General features: G+C 49.2%; 1 protein-coding gene across 6 annotated transcripts in view; it reads left to right on the top strand.

Moving 5' to 3' along the window:
- The window catches only part of Cacna1b (calcium voltage-gated channel subunit alpha1 B), a 201372-nt gene that overhangs the window by 108411 nt on the left and 67886 nt on the right, over nucleotides 1-25075 (top strand). For all 6 annotated transcript variants that reach the window (XM_087182900.1, XM_087182902.1, XM_087182899.1 and 3 more), the window contains exons 23-33: nucleotides 2356-2482; nucleotides 4526-4655; nucleotides 4965-5024; nucleotides 5909-6015; nucleotides 8377-8473; nucleotides 10387-10547; nucleotides 15860-15997; nucleotides 16194-16395; nucleotides 16682-16846; nucleotides 17163-17273; nucleotides 17643-17726. In XM_087182900.1, the coding sequence (XP_087039026.1) occupies nucleotides 2356-2482; nucleotides 4526-4655; nucleotides 4965-5024; nucleotides 5909-6015; nucleotides 8377-8473; nucleotides 10387-10547; nucleotides 15860-15997; nucleotides 16194-16395; nucleotides 16682-16846; nucleotides 17163-17273; nucleotides 17643-17726 (1382 nt within the window). The remainder of the gene's footprint in view (nucleotides 1-2355; nucleotides 2483-4525; nucleotides 4656-4964; nucleotides 5025-5908; nucleotides 6016-8376; nucleotides 8474-10386; nucleotides 10548-15859; nucleotides 15998-16193; nucleotides 16396-16681; nucleotides 16847-17162; nucleotides 17274-17642; nucleotides 17727-25075) is intronic.

The following is a 25075-nucleotide window of genomic DNA, read 5'->3' as shown; positions in this document are numbered from 1 at the left end:
TTTTCCTTTTCTAATTTAAAAACTATAAATTTTATTTCCATTATTTTCATGGTTACCCTTGCAATTTTATCAAACACGTAGAACAAACAATAGTTATTTTATATGTTAACATTTCTTCGAGCAACACTCAAACCTCAGAGTAGAAGCTTCAATCACATTTTACCTGGCTTCTTTGTTTTTGCTGTTCAGGATTTTAGTCTATGTAAAAATCCCACAAAATAGAAATTATTATTGTTTTGACTTTATAGAGATAATGTTTATTTGAATTTTCTAATTTATTGGCTCATTGACCTTTGACTTTTTGCTACTAGGGAGCGATCTCAGGATCTTGTGCTTTTGAGGCTGGCAGCGGCACCACTGAGCCAAATCCCCGGCCCTAGGCGTTTTTGATATCCATTGTACAGTGCTTCATATAAATACTGAATATTTTTCTTAGCTGGTCTGCGATTGCATGTTTTTAATTTTTCACAATAATATAATTTATTACAAGCTGGGTGTGGTGATGCATGCCTGTAATCCCAGCACTCTTTGAGACTGAAGCAGAAGGATCACATATTTGAGCCCAGCCTGGAAAATTTAGGGAGATTCTGTCTCAAAAATTTTTTTTTTAAGTTTTTTTTTTTGACTGGGGATCGAACTTGGGACCTTACGCTTGCGAAGCAGGAGGCGGAACCACTGAGCTAAATCCCAGGCCCCCTTAGAAAGTTTTTTTAAAAGACAGGAGATAACAGCTCAGTGCAGAGACCCGAAGTATAGGGCAGGGTGGAGGGAGGAGAATTTATAACAAAGACTTTGAGACTACTGACTTTTGTATGCATGCTTGATATCCTTCAGAGGCAGTGTTTTATGACTAGAATTTTGTAGGCCTGTTACTTTCTCATAGATTATATAAATTTACATTTTCAGCATGGAAATTTGATAGTACTGTCCTTGTTTCAAAAGAGATTGCTTTCAGAGCGCATGCAGGCGGCTTGCCTTAGCTCTGGAGCTGCTGGCTGTGGGCTGTTCTCCTGTTCAGCTTGTGGCTCCTCCCCAGCCTGGCTGTTTGCAGAGTGGCCAGTGGAGGGGAGGGGCGGAGGGGAGGGGCGGAGGCTTGGTCTTCACAGTAGACTCCGGATAAGCACCTTCTTTTATTTTTTTGGTACGGGGAATCGAACTCAGGACTTTGTGCTTGTGAGGCAGGCGCGGTGCTACTGAGCTAAATCCCTGGCCCAAGCACTTTCATTTGTGTTGATCTTTTTAAATTTTATTTTTTATTAGTACATGTTTTCAATATGTAGTGATTACGTGCAGTGTGGGGATTTGATATGCATATACTTCACATTTTTTTTTTTTGTACCGGGGATCGAACTCGGGACCTTGGGCTTGTGAGGCAGGCCCAGAACCACTGAGCTAAATCCCCTGCCCCACATCACATCTCGATCATGTTGACTCAGACCCCTTTCCATCTCTGCCAGGACTCTGTCCTTGTCTCTTAATGTGGCTCTTTATTTTGTTCTTTGAAGTGCCCATCGTTCTATTCTGGGCCTGTCGCATTATAGAAGTACCACATGATATTTAACCTTTTATGACTTATTTTTGCTACTTAGCATCCTCTTTGCTTTTATTTTCTTTAAAGAAGTAAAAACAGAATAGGGCAGTAGGAGGTGGCTCAGGTTGCTGCACTGTCCTCCTTGGTGTCCGTCAGGCACTCTGTTACCCATGCGTCCTGAAGTACACATTAGCATAGTTAGAAACCAACACATAAGAGGATTCTACACAGTTTACCAAAAGAGGAGCAATGCTCACAGCCGTTTTAACCCAAGAAATGTGGTTTCTAGGTGCGGAGCTGTGAGTACAGGCTGGGGGAGCAGAGGAGCAGCCAGGAGGGGTGGTGAAGAGTGGCAGCCCAGCCCCACCCAGGGTCGAGGGTGGCAGGTTGGGGCTGCAGGAGGAGCCCTGGGCCACATTGGGCTGTCCAGAGTTCAGGGAACGGCTGTGGTTCTGTGGGCCCCTGCCGGCTCCTGCGCTGCCTTCCTGCTGCTCCAAGACCATGGCAGGTGCAGGGAAGGACCCCCGAGGCTCCATCGTGCTCAGCACTCGTGGCAGGACAGCATCCACACTGAGGGAGTTGGGTCTGCCTCATGCCTGTCCCTCTGCACCCCACAATGTGAGAGGCAAGGCAGTGCCTGTCAGGGCGTCTGTGGCAGGCAGTGCTCGGTTTCTATTCTCGCAGTCTCCGTTGTGTTTTACCCAGGTGAACTCGTGTTCTTAGCCACACACTCTTCCCTGGGTGGCCTGCCTCACCTGTGTGTAGCACTGATGTGGGCTTTATGGGTGCTGCACTCCTAACTTGGAGGCCCTGTGTCCTTATAGGTGGTAACGTGGACCTGGAAAGCCAAGCAGAGGGGAAGAAGGAAGTGGAAGCTGATGATATGCTGAGGAGTGGCCCCCGGCCCATTGTTCCGTACAGCTCCATGTTCTGTCTAAGCCCCACTAACCTGTGAGTCTTTGCGCCCACCCTTGCTTCTTGCCCTGTCCATCCACTGCTGGGCCCACACGAAGACCATAGCCAGCATGCATGGGATATGCAACTGCGGGAATAGACTCTGCACACTTTGTTCACTGAGCATCTCTAGCCATCCAGCAGTCCCAAGAGGCACTTCCCATCACCTCCTTCTATAGACGAGGACACAAAGGCACAAGTTGTTGTCGGAGGTGGAACTGGCATACCCTCTAGAGCTGTGCCCCGCCCTGCCCTGCAGCATGAGCTCCATTGCACACAGGGCCCCTTTATCCCTGTCATATTTAACACCTTCCTCCAGCCACCTTTCCACCATACTGTTGCCCATGTGTGCATGTGTGTGCGTTGCATGTTCATATGTCAATCATGGGTCCCCTCCTCTGTTTATCACAGTTTGTCATCCACTCATCAATCCCGTGCTTTCGTGAATCCAGCCAGTATTTATGTGCAAACAATATTCTAGGTGCTGGTAATATACAGTGGTGACAAGACAGACAAGAATACCTGTCCTTGCTAAGAGAGTGGGAGTCTGGGCTGGTGGGAGAGAAAGACAACAAACAAGACAGTTCAAGAGACATAAAATGTCAGCGATGAGTGCCAGGAAGAAACATGAATTGGAGGTGGATATGTGGGCTGCTGGGGGCTAAAGCTGAATGGAGAGGTCAGTGGTGGGGCTCAGAAGTGAAGTAGAACCAAGACTTGAGGAAGGGGATGGAGAGGTAGAAGAAAGCTGAGACATGGACACTACCCCAGGGAGGAGAGCAGAGAGCAGCAGTGTCAGATGGACCCTTGCTGATCTGCCTTGGATCGGTCGGGTCCCTCACCTAGCCCTCCTCACTCGGCCCCCTTCCTGCTCCCTCCTTCCTTGCCTTCGTACACACACACGCACACGGTTGACAGCTAACCCTGCTGTGCTAGTGGATAGGAGTAAAATGGTAACAGACTGAGTGTGCTGGGGAGGCAAAGGGTCAAGTAAGGCCAGCACAAAGGAGGAGCTCGTGTTCCTTAGAATAGGGCACTGAGTAGAAGCAGAGCTGCAAGTAGCCAAAGCAGCTGAGCTGGAAAGCTGGAGAAAAGCGGCTACCAGGAATCCTGTGGAGGACCTTGGTGGTCCCTGAGGAGCATGGAGGAGCATGGGAGGGATGCACGGTGGGGGCCCACTGATCGGGAGAGAGGAGCCTACTCAGTAGGTGGTCAAGGAAGAGACTGGCATAGTTTGACCTGGGTGGTCCTTGCAGAGAGGTTGATGTAGGGGTGAGGGGCAAAGACAGGAGGAACTGGCAGCAGGTAGTGCCTGTGGCAGGAGAGGTGGACTGGCCCCTCCATTGGTTTGTGGCTGCTCTTTCTGGGCCACCATTTGGAGACTGGCCTTGCTGACCTGGCCACTGTCTATTGCTGTGTGGTAGCATTTGTCAGCATTGCAGAGCCTCCTATGTATTTTGACGCTGCTCACTGGTGTTCTGCCTGCTGGCATGGAGCTTTCTGAGGCCAGGCGTTTGCCTGCCTTGGGCACTGCTATGCCCCCAGTGTCCAGCAGATGCCCAGTGTTGAACAAGCCAGTGAGAGTCAGCAGGTGACTGAGCAGAAGGCGAGTGTGTGGCAGTGTGTTCTCATGCAGCCTGGGAACGCACCCCGCACAGGAATCAGACACCATTCTGAAAGTGAGGGAGGCCTGCCTTCTGCAAGCGCTGGTGCTAAAATCCCTCCTCTCTGACCCAGCCCTCCACCTGCTGCAGCACATGTGTTCTGTAAAGAGGCAGATGAGCAATGGTGTCACCTAGGGCCACAGGCAGTAGGTAAATGGGTGGACACAGTTATCTTCCCCATTCACATACAGGGCAACCTGCAGGCTGTCATTTGCTGACCTTTGGCTCTAGGGTGCCCCCTCAAGAATCTTTCCCCATCAGTCACTTGGTTGCTGTCCATTGACCTCGGGGACACTTGGCGAAGCCCTTCCTGCAGGAGAGGGTGGCATGCATTCCAGCTCATGGGCCCCGTGGCGGCATTGTGTTGTCCTCCCAGGCTCCGTCGCTTCTGCCATTCCATTGTGACGATGCGCTACTTCGAGACGGTCATCCTTGTGGTCATTGCCCTGAGCAGCATCGCCCTGGCTGCCGAGGACCCTGTGCGGACAGACTCGTCCAGAAACAATGTGAGTGGCCCTGAGGGCCAAGCTTGCCACTAAGCTATGGGACCACTTGGGGCGCGTTCCCAGGGCTGTGGGGTGTGGTGTGGGGGTCCTGGCTCCTCACCCAGCACCCCTCCTCTCTGGCTGTGTCTGCCCTCTGGTTCAGAGTCCGGGCTTCGACTGGCGGGGGCCTGGCCCCTGAGGGAAGCCTGTCTTAGTGCGCCCCCGGCTGATGGTCATCTGCTCGGTTCTAAGGGAAAGCTGGGGCTCCAGGGACGGTCCTGGCTCTGCTTCCTGCCCAGCCTCGGAGAGTAACCTTCCTTTTGGTTCCAGGCTCTGAAGTACATGGATTACATCTTCACAGGTGTCTTCACTTTTGAGATGGTGATAAAGGTGAGCCATGGTTCCCATGGTCTCCAATGGGGGTCGTTTAGGATGTGCACCACATTGTGCTCAGTGATGATGAGGGTGTCTGCTACATGTCACGATGTATTCTGAGAGGCACTAAGGGTCCCCCCAGTGGCACCTGGTCTTGCTACTTGGCTCCTGAACACATGGGTTCCAGGCTCAGCAACTTCCCGGGAAACAGGTGCACCCAGAGGAGAGGGCCGTGTGGCCTCAGTTAGAGGACAAGGAGACCCGGAGAGTGAAGTGGCTGGAGGACTGTGGGAGTGCAGGCCATAGACCAAATTTCAGTGGGTATTGTGTTTGACAGTAGGCTGAGTCTGTCCTGCCATGTCAGCCTTCATTTTCCTTCACAAGTTGGCCCTTACCCACATCTGACAAGGTGGCTCTCGTGTGTGCTTACACAGGTGTGCATTCACTGCAAGTGGACATGCACATGTGTGTGTACACTCACAACTTCAGTGCAGGAAAAAAGCAGTGGTAGGAGTGGCAGAGCCAGGATGTGAGTAGAGATCTGTGAAATTCCAACCAGTTCTTCTCATTGCCCTGAGCTGATCCTCTGGGGTCTGGGCAGGATGTGAGCTCCCTAGGCTCAAATGTGTGCCTGCTGCCCCATGATGGAGGGCCAGAGGGAAACAAGAGACTTCACAGTCTCGGTAGGGCTCTGGGGAGGTGAGGAATGTAGGAAAGCTGTTGAGATGTTTGAGTCAGAAACCCTACTGAGGGTGTTAGAGGGTGTGGCCTGCCCGTGCATGGGAGGGGTGCCAGAGCGGCACTGCTGCCTCTGTGTGCAGAGTGCTCTGTGGCTGGCCAGCCCTGCCTCCCTCTCCTGGGATAGAATGGGATACTCTAGGTGTGCTTCTCCCCTGCAGATGATTGACTTGGGGCTGTTACTTCACCCTGGAGCCTACTTCCGGGACCTGTGGAACATTCTGGACTTCATTGTGGTCAGTGGGGCCCTGGTGGCCTTTGCCTTCTCGTAAGTAACCACACTCGCTACAGATCTCGTGGGTGCAGCCCCAGAACCATGGTGGGACTGGGTGAAGAGGAGAGGCAGACCCTGTCAGCCGTGCTGGGTCTTCCAGACCTGCCCGTGCGGCCCCTCCCTGCCTGCCTAGGCTTGAGTGTGCGATGTTAGCAGGACCGAGCCCTGTCTGTCCACAGCTCAGCCCGGAGTCTGGGACTAGGTAGGCATGCAGGCTCTGGCTTTTTGTCTTTTGTCTTGAGGAGCCCTTCTGAGGCCAAGCGCCTGACTGGCGGTTTCCTCCCCAGCCAGAGCCGGTGGGCGTCTTCCCCTTTTGGGGCAGACACTTCCTTCCGATCCTGAGGGAGTAGTGCCTAGCCTGGCAGTGGCTGGGACTGGAGTGGGGTTCCCCAAACCCTGAGTGGAGGGTGTGACGCTCGGCTGGGCCAGGGGTGGGGGGACACGGGACGTCCTGGGCGAGAGTGTGATGAGCAGGACCGTGGTGGAGGCCAGGTACTGAGGGAAGGGCCTGCATCTTCGCTGCCCCTCTGCTCTCCCACGGCACTGACTCTGTTCTCTTTGTCTTCCTGTTGCTGGACTCTCGGTAGGAGCTTCATGGGGTAATGCCTTCCCCGCCCCCTGCCCCACATCTCAGCACAGCCAAGGCCTCTGGCTGTCCCATCATCGGCCTCACTGCACTTACCCACCTCCGCCTGCCTGGGCTGCATGCCGCCAGGAGCCATCCCTAGGCCATCATCCCTGCCATGCCTGTGGGGCCGGATCGGGGCTGGGGTGGGCTGGGGAGTGTGGCCTCTGGTGAGGTTTCCAGGGAGCAGGGTGTCCTGAGTGAGCACTGGAGGCTGAGACCTTGGCCCAGAGTACAAGGAGGGATCTGAGTGGGAGCAGCTGCTGCGGCCGTAGCCCCGGGTCCTGGCCACTCCAGCGTGCTTTCCCATGCGGCCTCTCTGAAAACAGTGACGCTTTCTTTCCTTCTTCTGTACACCACCTTGCAACGCCTAGTCTCCTCAGGGTGTCTTCATGGACCTTCTTCTAATGACAGAGGAAGCAAGAACTTGGCCAGAGTGTCAGCAAGGGGCCTTGAAGTGGGGACTGCAAGACGGTAGAAAGGGCTTCAGTTAGGAGCAGTGTTCAGCCCTGCGGCCCCGAGCCCAGGGGCGCTCTGCCTGGAGACCCCTCTCCACCCCCTGCGCTGGGCCACGGTGCAGTCTAGAGTAGTCCCCCTGTACCCCTTCTGGAGGACAGAGGAAGCAAACTGGGAGGGCATGTGCAGGGCCTCCATGGTGCGGGGCAGTGGCAGTATCTGAGCCTGGTGTCTCGGGCAGCTTGGTCTAGTTTGCAAAGGGGGAGAAGTGGGGGCTGAGCTCCACTTTTCTTGGGAGAAAGGCCTGGGATGGGCAGTTCCTCCTGCTCAGCACAGAGTTTTTCCAGTGCCTGAGGGAGCCACTGGGGCAGGCCCACTGTTCCAGGCAGGCTGGGCTGGATGTCTTGAGGAGTGGCCTCTGAGCAGCCTGGGCAGGGCTCTGTGTGAGGGATGCTGCCCAGTCCTGAGTGCTCCTTGTTGGGGTGAGCGAGACTTCCTCAGTGGGGAGCTTCTCACACAGCTGGCCTCGCCTAGACAACCAATTCCTGGGTCCCCAAGAGGCAGAGGCAATTACCTAGGTCTGCTCTGGCTGCTGTGAGGGCCCTGATCTGGGTCCTTTAATTCTGGGCTTCTGAGCCTGCTTCTGGTGTCAGAAATTTTCTTTTCCTGACTGCTTTTCTCTGTGTTAGCCCTTGCCTCTGTATTTGTCTAACTTTCTCTTTCTTTACTCTTCTTCCTTTGCCCTTCTTCCTTTTGGTCAGTTTCGTATCACCTGGAAGAGGGTGGGTCCCTGAGGACAGGCAGGTGGATTGCAGAGCAGGAGCCAGACAAGCCTGTCCATGAGAAGCAGGAAAACACGGCCTCTAGCACCCAGATCAGGCCCCAGCACCACAGGGCTTACTCACAGACCCCCCCCCCCCTGGCCTCCAGCCACATGGCAGGCCCCTTGATGCTCTTTGTTGCTGGAAGCTGCTTTGGGCCCGGTGTCAGCACTGGGAGATGGAAGCAGCTGTCGTGGTCTGAGCGAATGGGCTCTTTCCACCCACTCAGTTGTCCCTGTGTACCACATCTGCTAAACTGGCCCTGGCCTGGGCCCTTGTCCTCAGATAGGGCCCAGAGCAGGCAGCCACAGGGAGAAACCTCCTGAACTGGGTCCTCTGTCCTGGAGACTGAGACAAAATTCGAAGGGCCCTGTGAACCACACCTCAGACTGGGAGGGAGCAAGGCACACCCTTGTACCTTGCCTATCTGCATCTTCGGCTTCTCCCTTCTAGAGGATCCAAAGGGAAAGACATCAACACCATCAAGTCCCTGAGGGTTCTACGTGTCCTGAGGCCCCTGAAGACTATCAAACGGCTGCCTAAGCTTAAGGTAGGAGCCTGGATTTGGGGCTTGAGGATGTGTGTGCAGTGCAGTGTGAGTGGTGTGTGCACGTGTGTAAGACTGTGTGCATCTTCTCAGATCACTCCCCTGCATGGGGAGAGTGGCTTGCTCAGCCCTACACCCCCTCAAGCGGAGCTTGATCTGAGCAGTCTCTCATGAGCCCCCTTTTCTGTAGCCCAGGAGCCCCCAGTGAGGCTTGATGTTTTCTTCAATGCTTCAGGGCAAGGAGGGGGCTGCCCAGGGGCACAGGATGTGGGGGAGGAAGCAGCCAGCAGGCCCCCCAGAAAGTGCTTGATGGGCTGGGCCGTGGAGGGTGGGCACAGCTGAGGTTCTGGGTGAAGGAAGAGGATAAGCCCAATCTTAATAGTTACTGAGCCTATACTTCCTGTCCTTCATCTCTTTTATTTGTTTTTTGGGACCGAGGATGAAACTCGGGTCCTTGCGCTTGCACAGCCTGCGGTGAAACCACTGAGCTAAATCCTCTGCCCCCCCCCCCCCACTTTCATCTCTTTTAATCCTCCAGACCTATGTTGTGGGCTCTCATTACCAGCTGGGCACTCAAGCCTTAGAGACACTGGGCCAAGTAGAAACTACAGACTCCAAGCTCAAACTTCTTAAAAAAAAATCTGCTTGGTGTTTGTAACTTTGCTCGAGAGTCAAGCCGAAAACCCAACCTGAAGAAACTTGTACGGGCTGAGTGAGTCATGCGCTGTGTCTCACTGCAGACACAGAGGGGTGATGCTTCCGTCTAAGCACCACTCTTGCCCAGACAGCGTACAGTGCTCATGGTCGTGTGTTAAACATTCGTCACTGGTTTTTTGTGTGTGCTTTATTTGCTTAAAATATCATAACCATGGCTCCAAAGAAAGTCAGTGATACCAGCAGTAAAGCTAAGAGGAAAACTGTGAGAACCAAGATAGACTTAAAGAAAGAAATCACTGCAAAACTTGTTAAAGTCCTAGAAAAATGAATTTTTAAGTGTGCATTTTGGGCCTCAGAACCAATTATCTGGCTTTCCATTATTTCTGATGGGAAAAATACATTCAGTTCTTGGACTTTTTGGTGTTCAAACACAAATTTGGAGCAAGTTGAGTTCCACAACTGCAGGGAACACTGTACAAGAACAGTTTGTCTAGAACTCATGTCTGAAGGGGTGGGTGGGAGGTGACGTGGGCAGGCCCCCGAGCTTCCAGGCCAGGAAAAGCCATGCCTGGTGCGGCCGAAGGGCGCTGTGCGGCAGGTGCCTGCTGGCCAGCATCTCTGGAGATGTGGGTCTGCAGGGTCTGGGAGCGGGCCGCATGGGAGGAGCGGAACCTAAGAGAAAGCCAATGGGTGGTGGTCACAGACCACTGTCCGCCTGGGGCCCCAGAACATGCCCTGAGTCCCTGTCCCGTGGTCCTCTGTATGGGCCACAGCCTGGCTGCTTTGTCTTTAGACTGGCCATCCTGCCGCACATAGGCAGGAGCAGGGCAAGGCTAGGACAAGAGGCATTCCCTGACAGGCCTGGCCCCTCCTGGCTTTTTTCTGTGGCCCGATCGCAGTTCTCCTGGGCAGCCAGCCTCTTCTAGCACCTGCTGCCCATGCCATCGATCAAGGCCGGGTGACCCCTTCATGAGGGAAAGATAGTGGCCACCTAACCCCGTGCTGGTGTTGGCGGTAGTGTCTTTCGTGCTTGGGGTCTTCAGTGCCCCTCGATGTCTGGGCCTCACTGGTCCTGAGTTGCCCGGCCTTTGGCTGCCTGCCCTGTACTCCCTGTTGGTCTGCCCACACCCGACCGATCCCCTTAGCCTCACCACTGCCACTTCAGCCTCCGGGGAGTACTCAGCCCCTCCGCTTGTTATGGACCTGCTCCTTCCATGTGGCCCCTCCGCTCTCACAAAGCTCTGCTCTCCTGCCTGCAGGCTGTGTTTGACTGTGTGGTGAACTCTCTGAAGAATGTCCTGAACATCCTGATTGTTTACATGCTCTTCATGTTCATATTTGCCGTCATTGCAGTACAGCTCTTCAAAGGGAAGTTTTTCTACTGCACTGATGAATCCAAGGAGCTGGAGAGGGACTGCAGGTAAACTGAGGCAGGGTGGGGAGCACTCAGCGCCAGGATGGAACTGCTAGTGTTCTTCATGGACCAGGTGGGACTGGTCAGAAGGCTCAGGAGACTCCTCTGCAAAGTGGGGACACGCAGTGGGGCCTGGCTGGGTAATGCTGGTAATGAAGAGGGGTCTCCCGGGGAAGAGCCTCAGCAGGGTTTCAGCATGGTTAGGGACAAGCTCTGCTTTGCCTGCAGACATCCAAGGGTCTCACTGTAGTCACTGGGGTATTGTGCCCCAGGGTTATCTCAAGCTAAACCCTAGCTAGAGATCTAGCCTGGGCTATACGGTCAGAGGGGCTGCTCACAGCTGGGGATGCTTTCACTGTCCATGTGATGCCTCACATCTGCCTGGGCCCACTCTACCCTCAAGACAGGAGAGGTCCCCTTGGGGAGCAGATATCAAAATGAGCACCCTACCTAAGGTCAGTTGAACAGTTCTTTCCTACTTGCACAGCAAAGGTCTCTGTTGTTGCTGGTTATGTGGATGTCATACAACTTATTGATCCATTCTGTGATGGGTAGACATGTGAGTGGTTTCCATCGGGGGCTGTCCTGAGCAATCCTACTATAAGAATCCCATGTGGGTATCTGTTGGGGGAGCATGTGCAGACATCTGGGAGGTCAGTCTAGGAGGGGTCGTGGGTTGTGCCTGTGTCCAGCTTTGCTGATATTGCCAAACACTTGTTGACGTGATTCCTCTCCAGCATGAATGAGAGAGCTCTTTATTCTCACTTGATGTCTTCTGTCTTGCTCTTCAGCTTTTTGGAATACAGTGGTTTGATTTATGCTTGTGAGATGACTAGTAAGGTTGCACCTCCTTTCCTAGTGGATTGGCTTCTCAGATGCCCTTTCATGGGTAGTGTCCATTTCAAGTATTTACCCATTTTCCTGTGTGGGTTGTTTGTCTCTAGGTTGATTTGTAGGAATTCTGTCACGTCCTGAGTAGGGACCTTCACATGATCTTAGGATTATAAGTGTCTTTTCTTCCTTTGTGGGGTGCTTTCAATTTTTTCAATGGGGTTTTTAAAGAACACACTGTAAAGAACAGTAGTGTCTTTTAAAGAGCAAGATTTCAGCATAGTCCCACTTACCTTTTACAATGGTACCTTGGTTCATGAACTTAATTCGTTCCACAGTTCTAAAAAAGATAGCCATGTTCATGTTCATGCAGGAAAGATAACCATGGTCATGTTTGTCACCTGATGTAGTTTGCACACAGAAACACAATTTTGCCAAACACTTGTGTTTATGAACCAAAATGTTCACAAGTGTTTGTGAACCGAAGTATCACTGTATATTCTTTTATGTTTACTACTCTCTACTCTACTTAAGAAATCTATCCCAAGATGAAGGATATTTTCTTCCGAAGTGTTGTTTCTGCCTCTCACCTTCAGATCTAGTCTGTTGGAACTAATTTTGTCTTGTAGAAGGCATGGACAGAGATACATTTTCTGAAGATGGATAATCAGTTACCTGGCATAATTTATTAGAAAAATATTACTGTCCCCACTGCAATGTTATCTTTTGGTGTTTTTAGCAGTTTTATTAAGATACAATTCACGTACCATACAACTTACTCATGTAATCCTTTTAAAGTATATAGTTCATTGGTTTCTAAGTATTCATGTGTAGATATATACAACCATCACCACTGTCAATGTTAGAGCATTTGCATCACCTCAGAAAAACCAGAATCAAAACCAGAAGTACAGGGCCAGGGATTTAGCTCAGTGGTTCCACCACGTGCCTCGCAAGCACAAGCTCCCAAATTCGATTCCCGGTACCAAACAAAACCAAACCAAACCAGAAGTACACCTGGAGAGAGAGGAAGAAAAAGAGGGAGAGGGGAGAGAGAGAAGGACAAGGAAAGAGAAGGGAGGAGCCAGGCTCTAGAATATACCCTTCCAGGTCATGTCCCCAGTGGTTTGCCTCTTCTGACCAGGCTAGGAGCACATTCAGCTGTGAACTCATCCGCTGATGAGTATAGCTCCCCTATGGTCAGTCACCTTCCAAAAGCCTCACCCCTAAACAAAGACTTTTGGGGGTCACTTTAGATCTAAACCATAACATTCTGCACCTGGTCTCCAAAATGCTTATATCCATCTCATTATGCAAAATCCATTTAGCCTCTTAAAGTCACCAAAATGTTAGCAGTTCCAGTACTGCTGAAAAGTCCAAGTGGAAAGTGTTCTCTGAGATTCAAGGCAAACTCTTAAGTATGAGGCCCTGTACAAATCTGAAAAAAAATTAAATACTTTCAAACATACAATTGCACAGGGTAAACATTCCCATTCTAAAAGGAAGGAATAGAGGGATATAATGGAATTGGACCAAAGCAAGTCTCAAGTCTAGCCAGGAAAACATTAAATTCAGGGCCAGGGATTTAGCTCAGTGGTTCAGCTGCCTGCTCCGCAAGCTCAAGGACCTGAGTTCAGTCCCCGGTACCAAAAAAAAACACCTAATGAACATTAAATTCTGTAATTCCGTATCTACCAGCCAAGGCAGGCTGTGGCAAGGTATAAATTACAGAGGGCTTGGGCAGACCTGCCTGTGATGTTGCTCCACATGGCCTGTCTCTCAGGCTGGCTCTGCTGGCTGCCTTCTGCATTCCCTGGTGGACATGGCATATTCCTGGCATCTTTTAATTTCCTGAGGTCCCCGTTGCACCTTTAGCTTCGTGCTTACAGCTTTGTGCATTGCCCTCAGGGGCACATTGCCTGCCCTCCAAGGCTTTCCTTTGAAATCTGGGTGGAAATCACCACAGCCCTACAACTCTTACATTTTGCATGTCTGAAAAACCTTCACCACGTGAATGATACTAAGGTCTGCTGCCATCTGGGACGGTAGCCTGGGGCCCTGGGAGCATCGCTGGCTGTGGCCTCTGAGTACCCGAATAGCTAACTCAGGGCAGCTCTAAATGAGCAGGGCACTCTGGGGTTCTCTTCTCAAAGTAAGGTCTTTCAAAGGAGTTTACTCTTTTTCACCTTTTAACCTGGGATGGGTGGGATCTGGGCCTTTTCTGATAGGCCCACAAGGTGTCTGTCCTATTGTCCTGATGCAAAGTACTTGGCTTCTTTTCAGGGCTAATCTTTTCAGCAATCATGCTGTGATTGGCTCCAACTTTACATACACTTACTTTCTGGCCAAGTTGCAAAATTTTCTCATCTTTCCACTGTGTTTTTGCTCCTATTCTTACTGTGGATCTGGTTAAAAGCAGCCAGTAGTACTCATACCATAGCTTGAACATTGGGCTGCCTTGAAATTTCCTCCACCAGATTGATTAGTCCACTACCTTTAAATTCAGTCTCACATAAAGTCTTAGTACATGGGGAAAATGTAGACAAATTCTTTGTCAGTATGTAACACTCATGGCCTCTAGTCCAGTTTCCAATAGAGCCCTTGTTCCCAGCTGAAACTTCATAAGCCTGACCTTTACTGTCTGCATTTCTATCAGCATTCTGATATTGTGATATCTTTCCAGTATTGCCCAGCAAGCACTGCTCACAGCATTCTAAGGCTTCGAAAGGCTTCTTCAAACTTTTCTAAACTCCTCCTGCAAACCAGTTCCAGAGGCTTCTGAACAGCATGATCAGAACAGTTACAGCCTTGGGCCCACTCCTGAGACCAATTTTCTGTATGAATCACACTTTCCTGTGACTGGGACAAAATACCTAATGCCCACAGCTTAAGAAGGAGACGTTTATTTTGGTTCATGATTGTAGTGGCTGGCTGCAAGACAGAAATGGCATGGTGGAAGGACAAGGAGAAGGAAAGCTGCTTAACCCATGGCAGCCAGGAAGGAGAGGGAGGGGAGGGAGGAAGAGAGAAAGAGGAAAGGGAGGAACCAAGAACAAGAATATACCCATCTAGGTCACCCCCAGTGATCTCCCTTTTCTTTGTTTTTTTTTTTTTTTTCAGACAAGGTCACACAATGTAGTTCAGGCTGGCCTTGAACTCACTGTGTAGCTCAGGCTGGCCTCAAATTCCCAGCAATCCTCCTGCCTCAGCTTCCGGAGTGCTGGGATTACAGGCATGCACCACCATGCCCAGCCCATTCTGTCTTTTCTGACCAGGCCACACCTCATTCTCTAAGGACTGTAGCTGCCCGTGGTTAGTTGCCTTCCAAAAGCCCGACCTCTGAACACAAGAGTTTTGGGGGACATTTGATATCTAAACTATAACATGACTCATGAATATGTCACATTTTACTTTTTTATTCACCTGTTGATGGGCTTCTGGTTTATTTCCACTTCTTGGTTATTATGGATAATGTTGCTGTAAACATTTGTGCACAAGTTTTTGTGTAGACTTGCATTTTCTTTTCTTTCGGATATTTTGTACACCTAAGAATGGAATTGACGGGTGGCATGGTGGCTGTATTTAACTGTCTGAGGAAATGCCAGATTGTTTCCAAAGTGGCTGGACTATTTTATATTCCCACCAGTCGTGTATGAGGGTTCTCATTTCTCAATATCCCTGCCAATCATTATTTTCCTTTTTGTTTTTTGCTTTTATTTAGTTATATTCATCCTAATAGGAGTGAAATAAGTGATAGCTCAGTGTGGTTTATTTTTGGTACCCGGGATCGAACTCCAGTCCTTTTGTTTGCGGGGCAGGTGGTGGAACCACTGAGCTAAATCCCCGGCCCATCAGTGTGGTTTTGATCTGCTTTTCTCCGACAATTGATGACGCTGAGAATCTTTTCATGTGCTAACTGGCCCTTTGTATGTCTTCTTATTGACCTGTTGTTTAAATTGGTTTGTCTTTTTTATTAATTTTAATAAGATTTTGTATATTGTAGATACAGGTCTTTTGTTGGATAGATACCTAATAAATACTCTCTCCTGGTCTGTGCTTTGTTTTTCACTTTCTTGATGGTATCAGTTGAAATACAGAAATTTAAAATGTTGATGAAGTTCATTCTCTCTCTTTTTTTTTTTTCTTTTGTTGCTCATGATTCTGGTTCCATATCTAAAAATCCATCCCCAGCTATGGGGCCATGAAGATTTACCCCTATGTTTTCTTTCAAAATATTATAGTTTTAGCACTGATATTTAGGTCTTTGAACTATTTTACATTAATTTGAAGACATGGAGCGAGGTTAGGGTCCAAATGTGTGCTTGTGCATCAGGACGAATGGAAGTCCAGTTGTCCGCTGCCACCTATTGAGGCCAGGTTTCAACATGGGATGGTCCTGGTACCCTTTTCAAAATGAGCTGACCGAGACACATGGGTTTCTTTAGACCCTTTATCTAACCTCTCCTCCCTTGTGTTTCCTTTCTCAGGGGTCAGTATTTGGATTATGAGAAGGAGGAAGTGGAAGCACAGCCAAGGCAATGGAAGAAATATGACTTCCACTACGACAATGTGCTCTGGGCCCTGCTGACACTGTTCACAGTGTCCACGGGAGAAGGGTGGCCTATGTGAGTGCTCCTAGCTCAGGGCAGCTGGTTAGCAGAGAGAGAGGAAGCTGAGGCAGGCACCTGTGAGCTCAGCTTACCCCCTCCAGCCCTGACATCCCTGCCCCATCACCGGCCTTCACCACACCCGAACTGTCCCTGTAGTGCAGGTTCTGATCTCCTGGGCAGCTCCCTTGATGTCTGCTGTCCCCTTGGCCAGGGTGCTGAAACACTCTGTGGATGCCACCTATGAGGAGCAGGGACCAAGCCCTGGGTTTCGCATGGAGCTCTCCATCTTCTATGTGGTCTACTTTGTGGTCTTCCCCTTTTTCTTTGTCAACATCTTCGTGGCCTTGATCATCATCACCTTCCAGGAGCAGGGGGACAAGGTGATGTCTGAATGCAGCCTGGAGAAGAATGAGGTAGGTGAATGCTCTGTGCACTCTTGGATGGGCAGCATGGGCAGAACCAGCACGCTTTCCTTTGGCACATACCAGACTCATAGCCAGCACAGGCAGGACCTCCTTGCTTCCACAGAGGAAGGCTGCTTTTGGTTAGTTAGTACCTGTGTGGAAGAGGCCTGGGCTGCCTCTGCTGCGTCTTCTCTTAGCTGGGCTCCTCATGGGCCACAGTGGGACAACACTGGGAACAGTAGGGCCACAGCGCTGGGTGCCCCCTGAGTTCAAGGTATTCTTTCTCCCTATGCAGAGGGCTTGCATTGACTTCGCCATCAGCGCCAAGCCCCTGACACGATACATGCCTCAAAATAGGCAGTCATTCCAGTATAAGACGTGGACGTTCGTAGTCTCTCCGCCCTTCGAGTACTTCATCATGGCCATGATAGCTCTCAACACTGTGGTGCTGATGATGAAGGTATGTGGGCGACTAGCTAGCACCTGTAGAGATCAGGGTCCCAGACTACTCTCTACCCAGCCTTCTTGTTGCCAGCATACACCAGAGCTGCAGTTACTTCACATCCTGGCCTGTACAGGGAGGCTGTGAGATCCCAGCCTTTGTTGTCTGTGGGCTGAGACAGTGAGAAGATTCTGCGAGAACTCGGGGGGAGAGTAAGGAGGGTTGGTTCAGGCACGGGCAGGTGTGGGGTCTGTATGCCCACTGTCCTTGGTGGTCCCAGGTGAGGTATCTGGGGCTCCTGAGCTCTCAGCCATTGACCTCATTTCTTGGGCAGTTCTACGATGCACCCTACGAGTATGAGCTGATGCTGAAATGCCTGAATATTGTGTTCACATCTATGTTCTCCATGGAATGCGTGCTGAAGATCATCGCCTTTGGGGTGCTGGTACGTGCTTTGACTCTCGTTTTGCCTTTTGGTGGCCTACATTTTGGCTCCCCCTGGTTGGGTGACCTTTGGGGACTCAAAGTTTGCATCTGGGAATTCTCTGACTCCCAAGAGCACACATGACACTGTAGGAACTCCAAGAAGGGCTGCGCTGGCTCTCACTGCTGCCTGAGTCTTGCCCCAGCACGGTCCCGGCACACAGGCAGTGCTAGGACATATGTCTCCCAGTGCTGCAGACGAGAATGCCTGCTCCAGAGGTGTCGTCTGCATGTAACTGGCTTTGTGCTGAGATTCCATCATCCTTGCCCTTTCTTGATCAAGGGCCACTACCTACACCAGTTAGCACTAACTGCTCTTCTTTTTCTCTAGAACTATTTCAGAGATGCCTGGAATGTCTTTGACTTTGTCACTGTGTTGGGAAGTATTACTGATATTTTAGTAACAGAGATTGCGGTAAGTAGCATTTCTTGTCTCCCCTCCGGGGACCCAACGTAGTTTCCTTATAGAGGGTTTTCCCCTCTGTGCATCTCCAGGACAGAGGGAGGTGCCTCCCCGGAGGAGGAGCTTGGGGGGATGGATGTTGTCTTGGTAAACGTTCTTTCTTGGATAAGAAAGTGCCTCCCAGAGGTCTTCCAGGTTGGTGGCCTGAGAATCCATCTTCTGGAGCTCCATGGTAACAGCCGACCAAGGAGACAGCAGTCTTTAAATTTGTATGTGTCTGATGTATACATATATAATAATTTAGTCTCAAAAGTATGTACATCAAACCAAGTGAAATGTCAGGATTGTGAGATAGATCAGTCTGTCTACCTATCTACCTATATCTGTCATCCATCTATTTATCTGGAGATAGTCATATCAGAAACATGGATTATATCTGAAAATTGACCAGTGCTAGGACAAAAAACTTACCTCAACAGATGTCAAAGTGTCTGAATTAAAAGACAAATGTTTTTGTTTTTGTTTTTTAGTGCAAGACATTAAGTTGGAAACAAATAGCAGAAAATCTGCTTTGTTTGCCTCAGTTTGAAATCTTTGGGAGCAGAGACTGAAATGCGGGTTCATGTATAAGTTACATCTTTAGAAGAAAAGCCAGTGGGGTCATAGCTGAGGAAGAGGAGGAGGACCAGCAGTGTCACATTCAGGGCAGGATTTGGGTCATTCCCCAGGGGACCTCTGAGATGGGGTAGGTCCTCCCTCAGAGCTGGCCCTCCAGGGAAAGGGAGCTGTGAATTTTTCTACCTCTGCATTGTATGGGGGCGCTACGGGCTCTACCAACAGTCAACCCTCAGACACCTCACCTGCCCTGAGTGCACTGCGTGCAGTCATAACACACCCAGGAACACTGTGTGCTATCACCTAGGACCATGGTGTAGGATGCAGGCTCTTGTCTGGCCCTGCTCAGCTCTACACACACCTCATGCTGGGTATGTGGTGTGTTCTACCAGCCAAGTGCTCTGGGAGACAGGTGAGCTCCCTGCTGTGTTGGTCCATGCAGAGCCGATGTCATTCTCTTGTCCCTCCACCATTCCTTCTGGAGCCCCTTACCTGCCGTCAGCATTCTCCTGCCCTGGTTGGCCTGATTAGGTGCCCAGCCCCTGGTTGCCATTCCCTTGTCTGATTCTGGCTGTTGTAATAGTCCAGTCACAGTTAAGACTGGCTATAGGAGTATCTAGGGAGGCCCTATAAAACCTCTTGGCTCCAAGACAGACTTTTTCCTGCTCCATTATTATTATATAGCAGAAGCTTTGCCCTTCCCAATAGACAGGCTCAGGTACCCTGGCCAGAAAGGAAACTCTTTGCATTGCCTGCTGGCCTTCTGGCCTGAGCCTTCCCGGTTTGTCTCTGGTTGTAGCTTTCTCTCCCGCTTTGAATGGGACCTGTAGATTCATCTAACCCAAAGTTGTGGTGAAGATGAACACTAGGTCCACATTGGTTCTCTGGAGAGCTGGTGAGAGAGGCCTCCCTTGCCTTCCATGTCCGTGCATTCCATTGATTATGCACTGTACTGTCCCAGTACTGTCTGGGTGTGGTTCACCTTGTAGTACAGCACCTTAGCCTCCTGAGGTACATTGCTAGCCTAGCATTCTGTCTGTGCTTTGGATTGTTTCAGCATTTTATCTGGGTGCTGTGGTGTTTGAGACACCAGTGGATCATCCTTTGACCACTGACTCCTTGAACCAACTTTGCTTGCCGGGAGTTGATGTTATGTGGACTTCTGTGTTGATCAGTCTGAGGCTAGCTTGCAGACCCTTATGCAGGCCAAGGTGCTTGGGACTTGGTGGCGCCCAGCTGAGGAAAATCACTGCCCCTTTCAGGTGAGGGGTATGTATGGTCAGCATACCACTGAGTGGCTGGTTGTAGCTTCCTGGTGTGGCACTGTATGGAGGCATGCTCTGAGCAAGTGGACAACACTGGCCAGGGCTAGCTAGCTCAGCCTTGCCAGGAAGGTCTTGGCCATCATAACGACTCCATTCATAGTTCTGCTGTGTACCTGTTGGGAATGGTGAGGACAGAGGCTGCCTGGCATCTGTTGTTCACTCATTAAATACTTTTTACTCCTGTGGTCCTAGAGATTGAACCCAGGACCTTGAGCATGCTAGGCAGACACTCTAGCTCTGGACTATATCCCTAGCCCTCTGTATTAAAATTTTGAGACAGAGTTTTGCTGTGTAGCCCAGACTGACCTTGAACTTAATGATCCTCCTGCCTCGGCCTCCCAGGTAGCTGGAATCACAGTATGTACTACTGTGTTCAGCTACCAACACTTGGTTTTGAGTGACCCTACAGCCATGGTTGCACTCTTGTGGGCATCTTTGTACAATACGAAGGCCTGCATACCATGCTCTTTCCAAGGCCCATCTCCATGCCTTTCCCCCAAACACCATTCTCACCAACCCCTTTTGCCCCTGCCTAGGGTCTTGGAACCCTTAAAGGCAGCTGCTTTGTCCACACACACAGTGGCTGACCATGGCACTGCCTCACCACTCTTTCAAGCTATCCCTTTGTGGAGCTGTAGTGAGGCCTGTACCAATGCATCAAGCCAATTCATCCATAAACCAGTTCCTCTTCAGGTTGCCCCCCATGGAGCAATGGCAGGGTGAGCTCAGGAAGACATTGATGTAATGGATGTATGAGGGGGAATTCTTGGCTTGCAGTTGGTGCCCACCACTGACGAGTGGTGCCATGTCCTTCTCCCCGAAGTGTCCTTGTGCTGTCACTCTGGGAACTAGTCAGCTGGTGGTATATAGGAGGTCCTTCTGGCATGTTCACCTCTCTGAGTCTTCTGTACCCCATTTAGATATACCCAAGGTGAGTGTATCAGTGTTTTCATCCCTAAGCACACCAGGTATTACTGTCACTTTGTTTACCACCAACAGAGGAGAATCTAGCCTATGAGCCATCCCCAGGGGCCCCATCCTTAAAGTCTGCTTCTAAGGAACCAGCTCAGGCCCAGTGGCTTAGGGTCAGAACCTGTGACCCAGATGTGACTTATTAGGAAATGTTCCCATTAATAGCTGCTGAAGAATAGGAGTACTGGATGAGGAAGGAGCCAGTGTCGTGCAGCTCCATGGCATACTTGTGGCTTAGAAGGTACAAGACAGGGTTGTGACCACACGCGGGTGTGAGGAAGAAACAATAGGATGTTTTGAACAGCTCCGATCAGTGTGTTTGAAAACTTAGATAAGTAAATAAATTACCAGAAAAATATAAATAATCAAATCTGACGGGAGAGAGAAAAACCTTAGATGCTTTATTAAAGTATTAAAGGAATGAATCAATAAATAATCTTCTGGGCCGGGGATTTAGCTTAGTGGTTCTGCCGCCTGTCTCGCAAGCACAGGGTCCCAAGTTCGATCCCCGGTACCAAAATAAATAAATAATCTTCCTACAAAGAAAACATCCTAGTCTTATGGTACTGCACAGTATGTCTCTACCTAAACTACAAGGAATGACCATTCCAGTGTTAAACAATTTTTTCCCAGAGAATAGAAAAAAGAATAAACATTATCTAACTGGTATTATGTGTCTAGTTTGTTGTTTAATTATTTAATTTTATTTTGAGACATAGACTTGCCGTGTTGCGCAAGGCAGGGGTCAAACTCCTGAGCTCAAATGATCCTCCTGCCTTAGCCTCCCAAGTAGCTGAGACTACAGACAGGCACCACTGTGCCCAGCTGCCCAGTATAATCTTGATACCAAAATTTTGAAAAAGCATGTAAGTTAGGGAGATCACAACCCACGCATGCTAACTAATGATGGAAAATCCTAAACAATATATAAGCAAACCAAATCCAACAGCTTGCAGAAAATATGTCAGACTTATTCCAGGAATGCAAGGTCCAATTCAGAATATCTATTACTGTAATTTACACTAATAGCTCAAAGGAGGACCGGGGATGTAGCTCAGTGGTGCTGCACCTGCCTGGCAAGCACAAGGTCCTGGGTTAGATCCCCAGTACCCCCCCCCCCCAAAAAAGCTCAAAGGAGATCAAGAGTGTGACAGTCTCAGGGATGCACAGAAGACATCCAATAAAACTGAAATTTTTAATAATAAAAATTATTAGCAAGTAGGAGTTATTTACTCAATAAGGACTGTCAATAAGAAACCCTGTACATATATAATGGTAAAATTTAGGATGAATTCCTTTTAAAATCAGAAAAGAACAATGGTGCCTCTAACCACTTCTTTTCACCATTGAGCTTCTAGCTCTGGCCAGTTCAGTAGGTTGAATGTCAGTTCCGCGGCGGGAGAGGTTTTTGCCTGTTTTGTTCAATGCCTAATTCTTTGGAAGCATTCAGTAAATACTTATGAATAGGGCTAAATAAATAAATGAAATAGGCAAGGATTAGAAAAGGAATAAGCAAAACTATCATCCTGAACAAATGCTATCATTATCTATGTGTGAAGCCTAGACTAGTGTTAAGACTACTTAATGTTCAGCAAGGTTGCTGAATACAAGATTACTCAAGTCAATTGTATTTCTTTAAAATATCAGTAATTCTGACAATAAAGCCCACAAAATATGTGTGTAAGATCTTTATGTAGAAAATTACTAAACTTTATTGAAATACATTAAAAATAGATGGGGGCTGGGGATATAGCTCAGTGGTGCCTTGCCTGCCTGGCAAGCACAAGGTCCTGAGTTCAATCCCCCGTACAAAAAAGATGGAATTACATGTTAGCTATTGTCAGTTTCATAGGATTAGTAGTTTCCTCTAAACTGATTCATGATTCAGTGTAGACTCAATGAAAATACCAATGTTTTTATTTTCTTTGGGATTTCACAAGCTGCTGTTAGATATATGAGGAAGAGCAGTGCCCCCCCCCCCCCCCCGCAAGCAGTCACGATACTTAAAATGAACAGGTGTGGCTGGGGTGGCCTGGGAGGGATCTGCTCCTGCCAGTGATGAGACTCGTTATAAAGCTAGGATATGAAGACCATGGGGCATTCAGTGGATGGAATCAAGAGCCTAGAATCAAAGCTCTCATGTACAGAAATGTGATACAGGACAGAGAGGACTGCAGCTCAGTGCGAAACGGATTAACACTTCAATAATCAATGTGTTAATTGGTGTCAGTGTAGGAAATGCTAGAAATTGGATCTCAGTTTATACCATTTATAAAAAAAAATCCATTTTAAATGGATGAAAGACTTAAATATAAGAGGCAAAACTTTAAAACTTGTAGAAAGAAAATTTAGATTACCCCTAAGACCTTGGGACAGGACTGATTTGCTAAGCAAAACATAAAGCACCAGTTATGACTGGAAGAAAACCTCTCAGATTAAGGGTTGTGCTCACCATGCCTGTGATGCATGTGTGAGGGACAGAGAGAGGCAGCGGTGCTGAGCTGAACAAGGGCTGCAATGAGCACTGACGCAGAGGAAAGGGGCACAGAAGGCCCTGCCGTCACTCGGGGCCTGGGCGGGTGACAGGCTCTGGCTGTGAGGACAGCCTTCTGACTGCTTTGTTGGGGATGTGATGGGATCCTTCCCAGTCAGGAGCTGTCTCCATTGAGTTCTGCCAGAAACAGCTAGAGATGAGTTGGGTGTGAGTCGCTCATTCAGGAGGCAATCTCAGGAGTGCTGGACAGGGTGGCGGAGCAAGAGAGGGCGCTGGTGTGGGTCACCACCGTGGTCTCAAGAGCTTAGTCTTGCCAGAGAGCCCAGAGCCAGTGTGGGATGTGCTCAGGCATTCTGAAGGGAGCTAGGGAACAGCAGTTGCTGTCCATCACTAGATGAAGGCTTCTAGGGGTGGGGGCAGAGAATGTTGAACCTCTGACACTTCTGGCCTGGCCTGGAAAACAGTGTGAACCTGGAAGTTGGTATTTGTCCTGAGGTAGTGAGCTGGGAGCCGTGGTGCTGCCGAGCATTCCCATTGGCTGGGAGCTGGATGCCAGGTGAGAAACTGCTGAACTCAGGTAGAGCAGTGAATGGAGCAGATGTGGGTTGGAAAGATAAGGCAAGAACCTGAGCCCTTGGAAAAATGGGTTCTGTGAATTAAAATGGGAAGGAATGTGGGTGGAACAGGTGACAGAAATTCAGGATGGAGATTGGACATGTCAGGTTTCCAGAGGAATTGTCCAGCAGGCAGCTGGACAGTTGGGTCTGGAGTTTGGAGCAGATTCAGGCCAGTGATGTAAAATTGGGAATCATTAGCATATAACATGGTGTCAGGTTCATGGGACTAGATAAGGCCATTAAAACCCAAGTGACTGAGCTCTGGAATACCCTAACGTTAATTAGTAACCCAGTAGAGGAGCAGAACCTGTGAAAGAAGCTAGGAGAGGATGCAGGGTGGGGGTGGGGGTGTTTCTAAACAACTAGCAAAGGTTAATGTCCAGAAGGTGCAAAGTCCTCTGTGAGGCAGTAATAAAAACAAAAACAGACAAGTGGAAAAATGAGCAGAAAGTACATTGATTAGGCATTTTACAGAACAGAAAACATAAATGGCTAATAAACAGGAAAATGTTTAACCTTGTTTGCAGTCAGAGAAACACAGATTGAAACAACATTGAGATGCCATTTCACACCCGCTGGTTCGTCAGACATTGGAAATTCTGACAGTATCAATTGTTGACAAGAATGTGGAGATCCAGAACTCACCCACACAGCTGGTGGGGGTGTCGACTTGTACGACTGACCTCTTGGAAAAGCTGACAGTACTTAGAAAGTTGGTGGTGTGCACACCTCCGCCTTCATGTCTTCCCACGGGTGCTTGTGGCAGCATTGTTCATGGTAACTGACACTGAGATGCCTAAGTACCAGCTGATGGGCTGTGTAAATACTACAGTTAGAGCAGCAGGCATGTATGTGAATGGCATCCACACCTGTAAGATACCTCTCAGAAGCAGGGTCTGCTAACTTCAACACCGAGTTTGCACAAACTACCGTTACAGAGGCTGAGAACAAGCTGGCAATAATGCATTCTAAAGATTATGGTAAAATTGTAAGGGTAAGCAGTTATTGACAGGAATTAAGGGTGGCTGCTACATCCAGAAAACAAGGAGCAAAAAGGAAGACTTCAGAAGGGGTGTGGATGTTCTGCTTTTTAAGCTAGGTGATGAATATATGGATATTTCTTTTTCTTTAACATATTTACACATATTCTTTTGTTTATATGATATGTTTTGTGGTTTTAAAAAGTTAATGAAATGAATATTCCTGGCACAAAGCCTAAACCTGTCATTTAAACAAAACCCAAGAGCTGGGCGTGGTGGCATATGCCTCTGATAGCAGTTTTCTGGGAGGCGGAGACAGGAAAATCAAAAGTTTGAGCATGGCCTGGACAGTTTGCCA

The sequence above is a fragment of the Heterocephalus glaber genome, unplaced genomic scaffold (genome assembly GCF_053883595.1).
Source record: "Heterocephalus glaber isolate CG9 unplaced genomic scaffold, H.glaber_assembly_v1.0 deba00001479, whole genome shotgun sequence".
In the NCBI taxonomy this organism is placed as follows: Eukaryota; Metazoa; Chordata; class Mammalia; order Rodentia; family Bathyergidae; genus Heterocephalus; species Heterocephalus glaber.
Note: the sequence above shows the minus strand (reverse complement) of the source record. Positions and strands in the feature narration are given on the sequence as shown.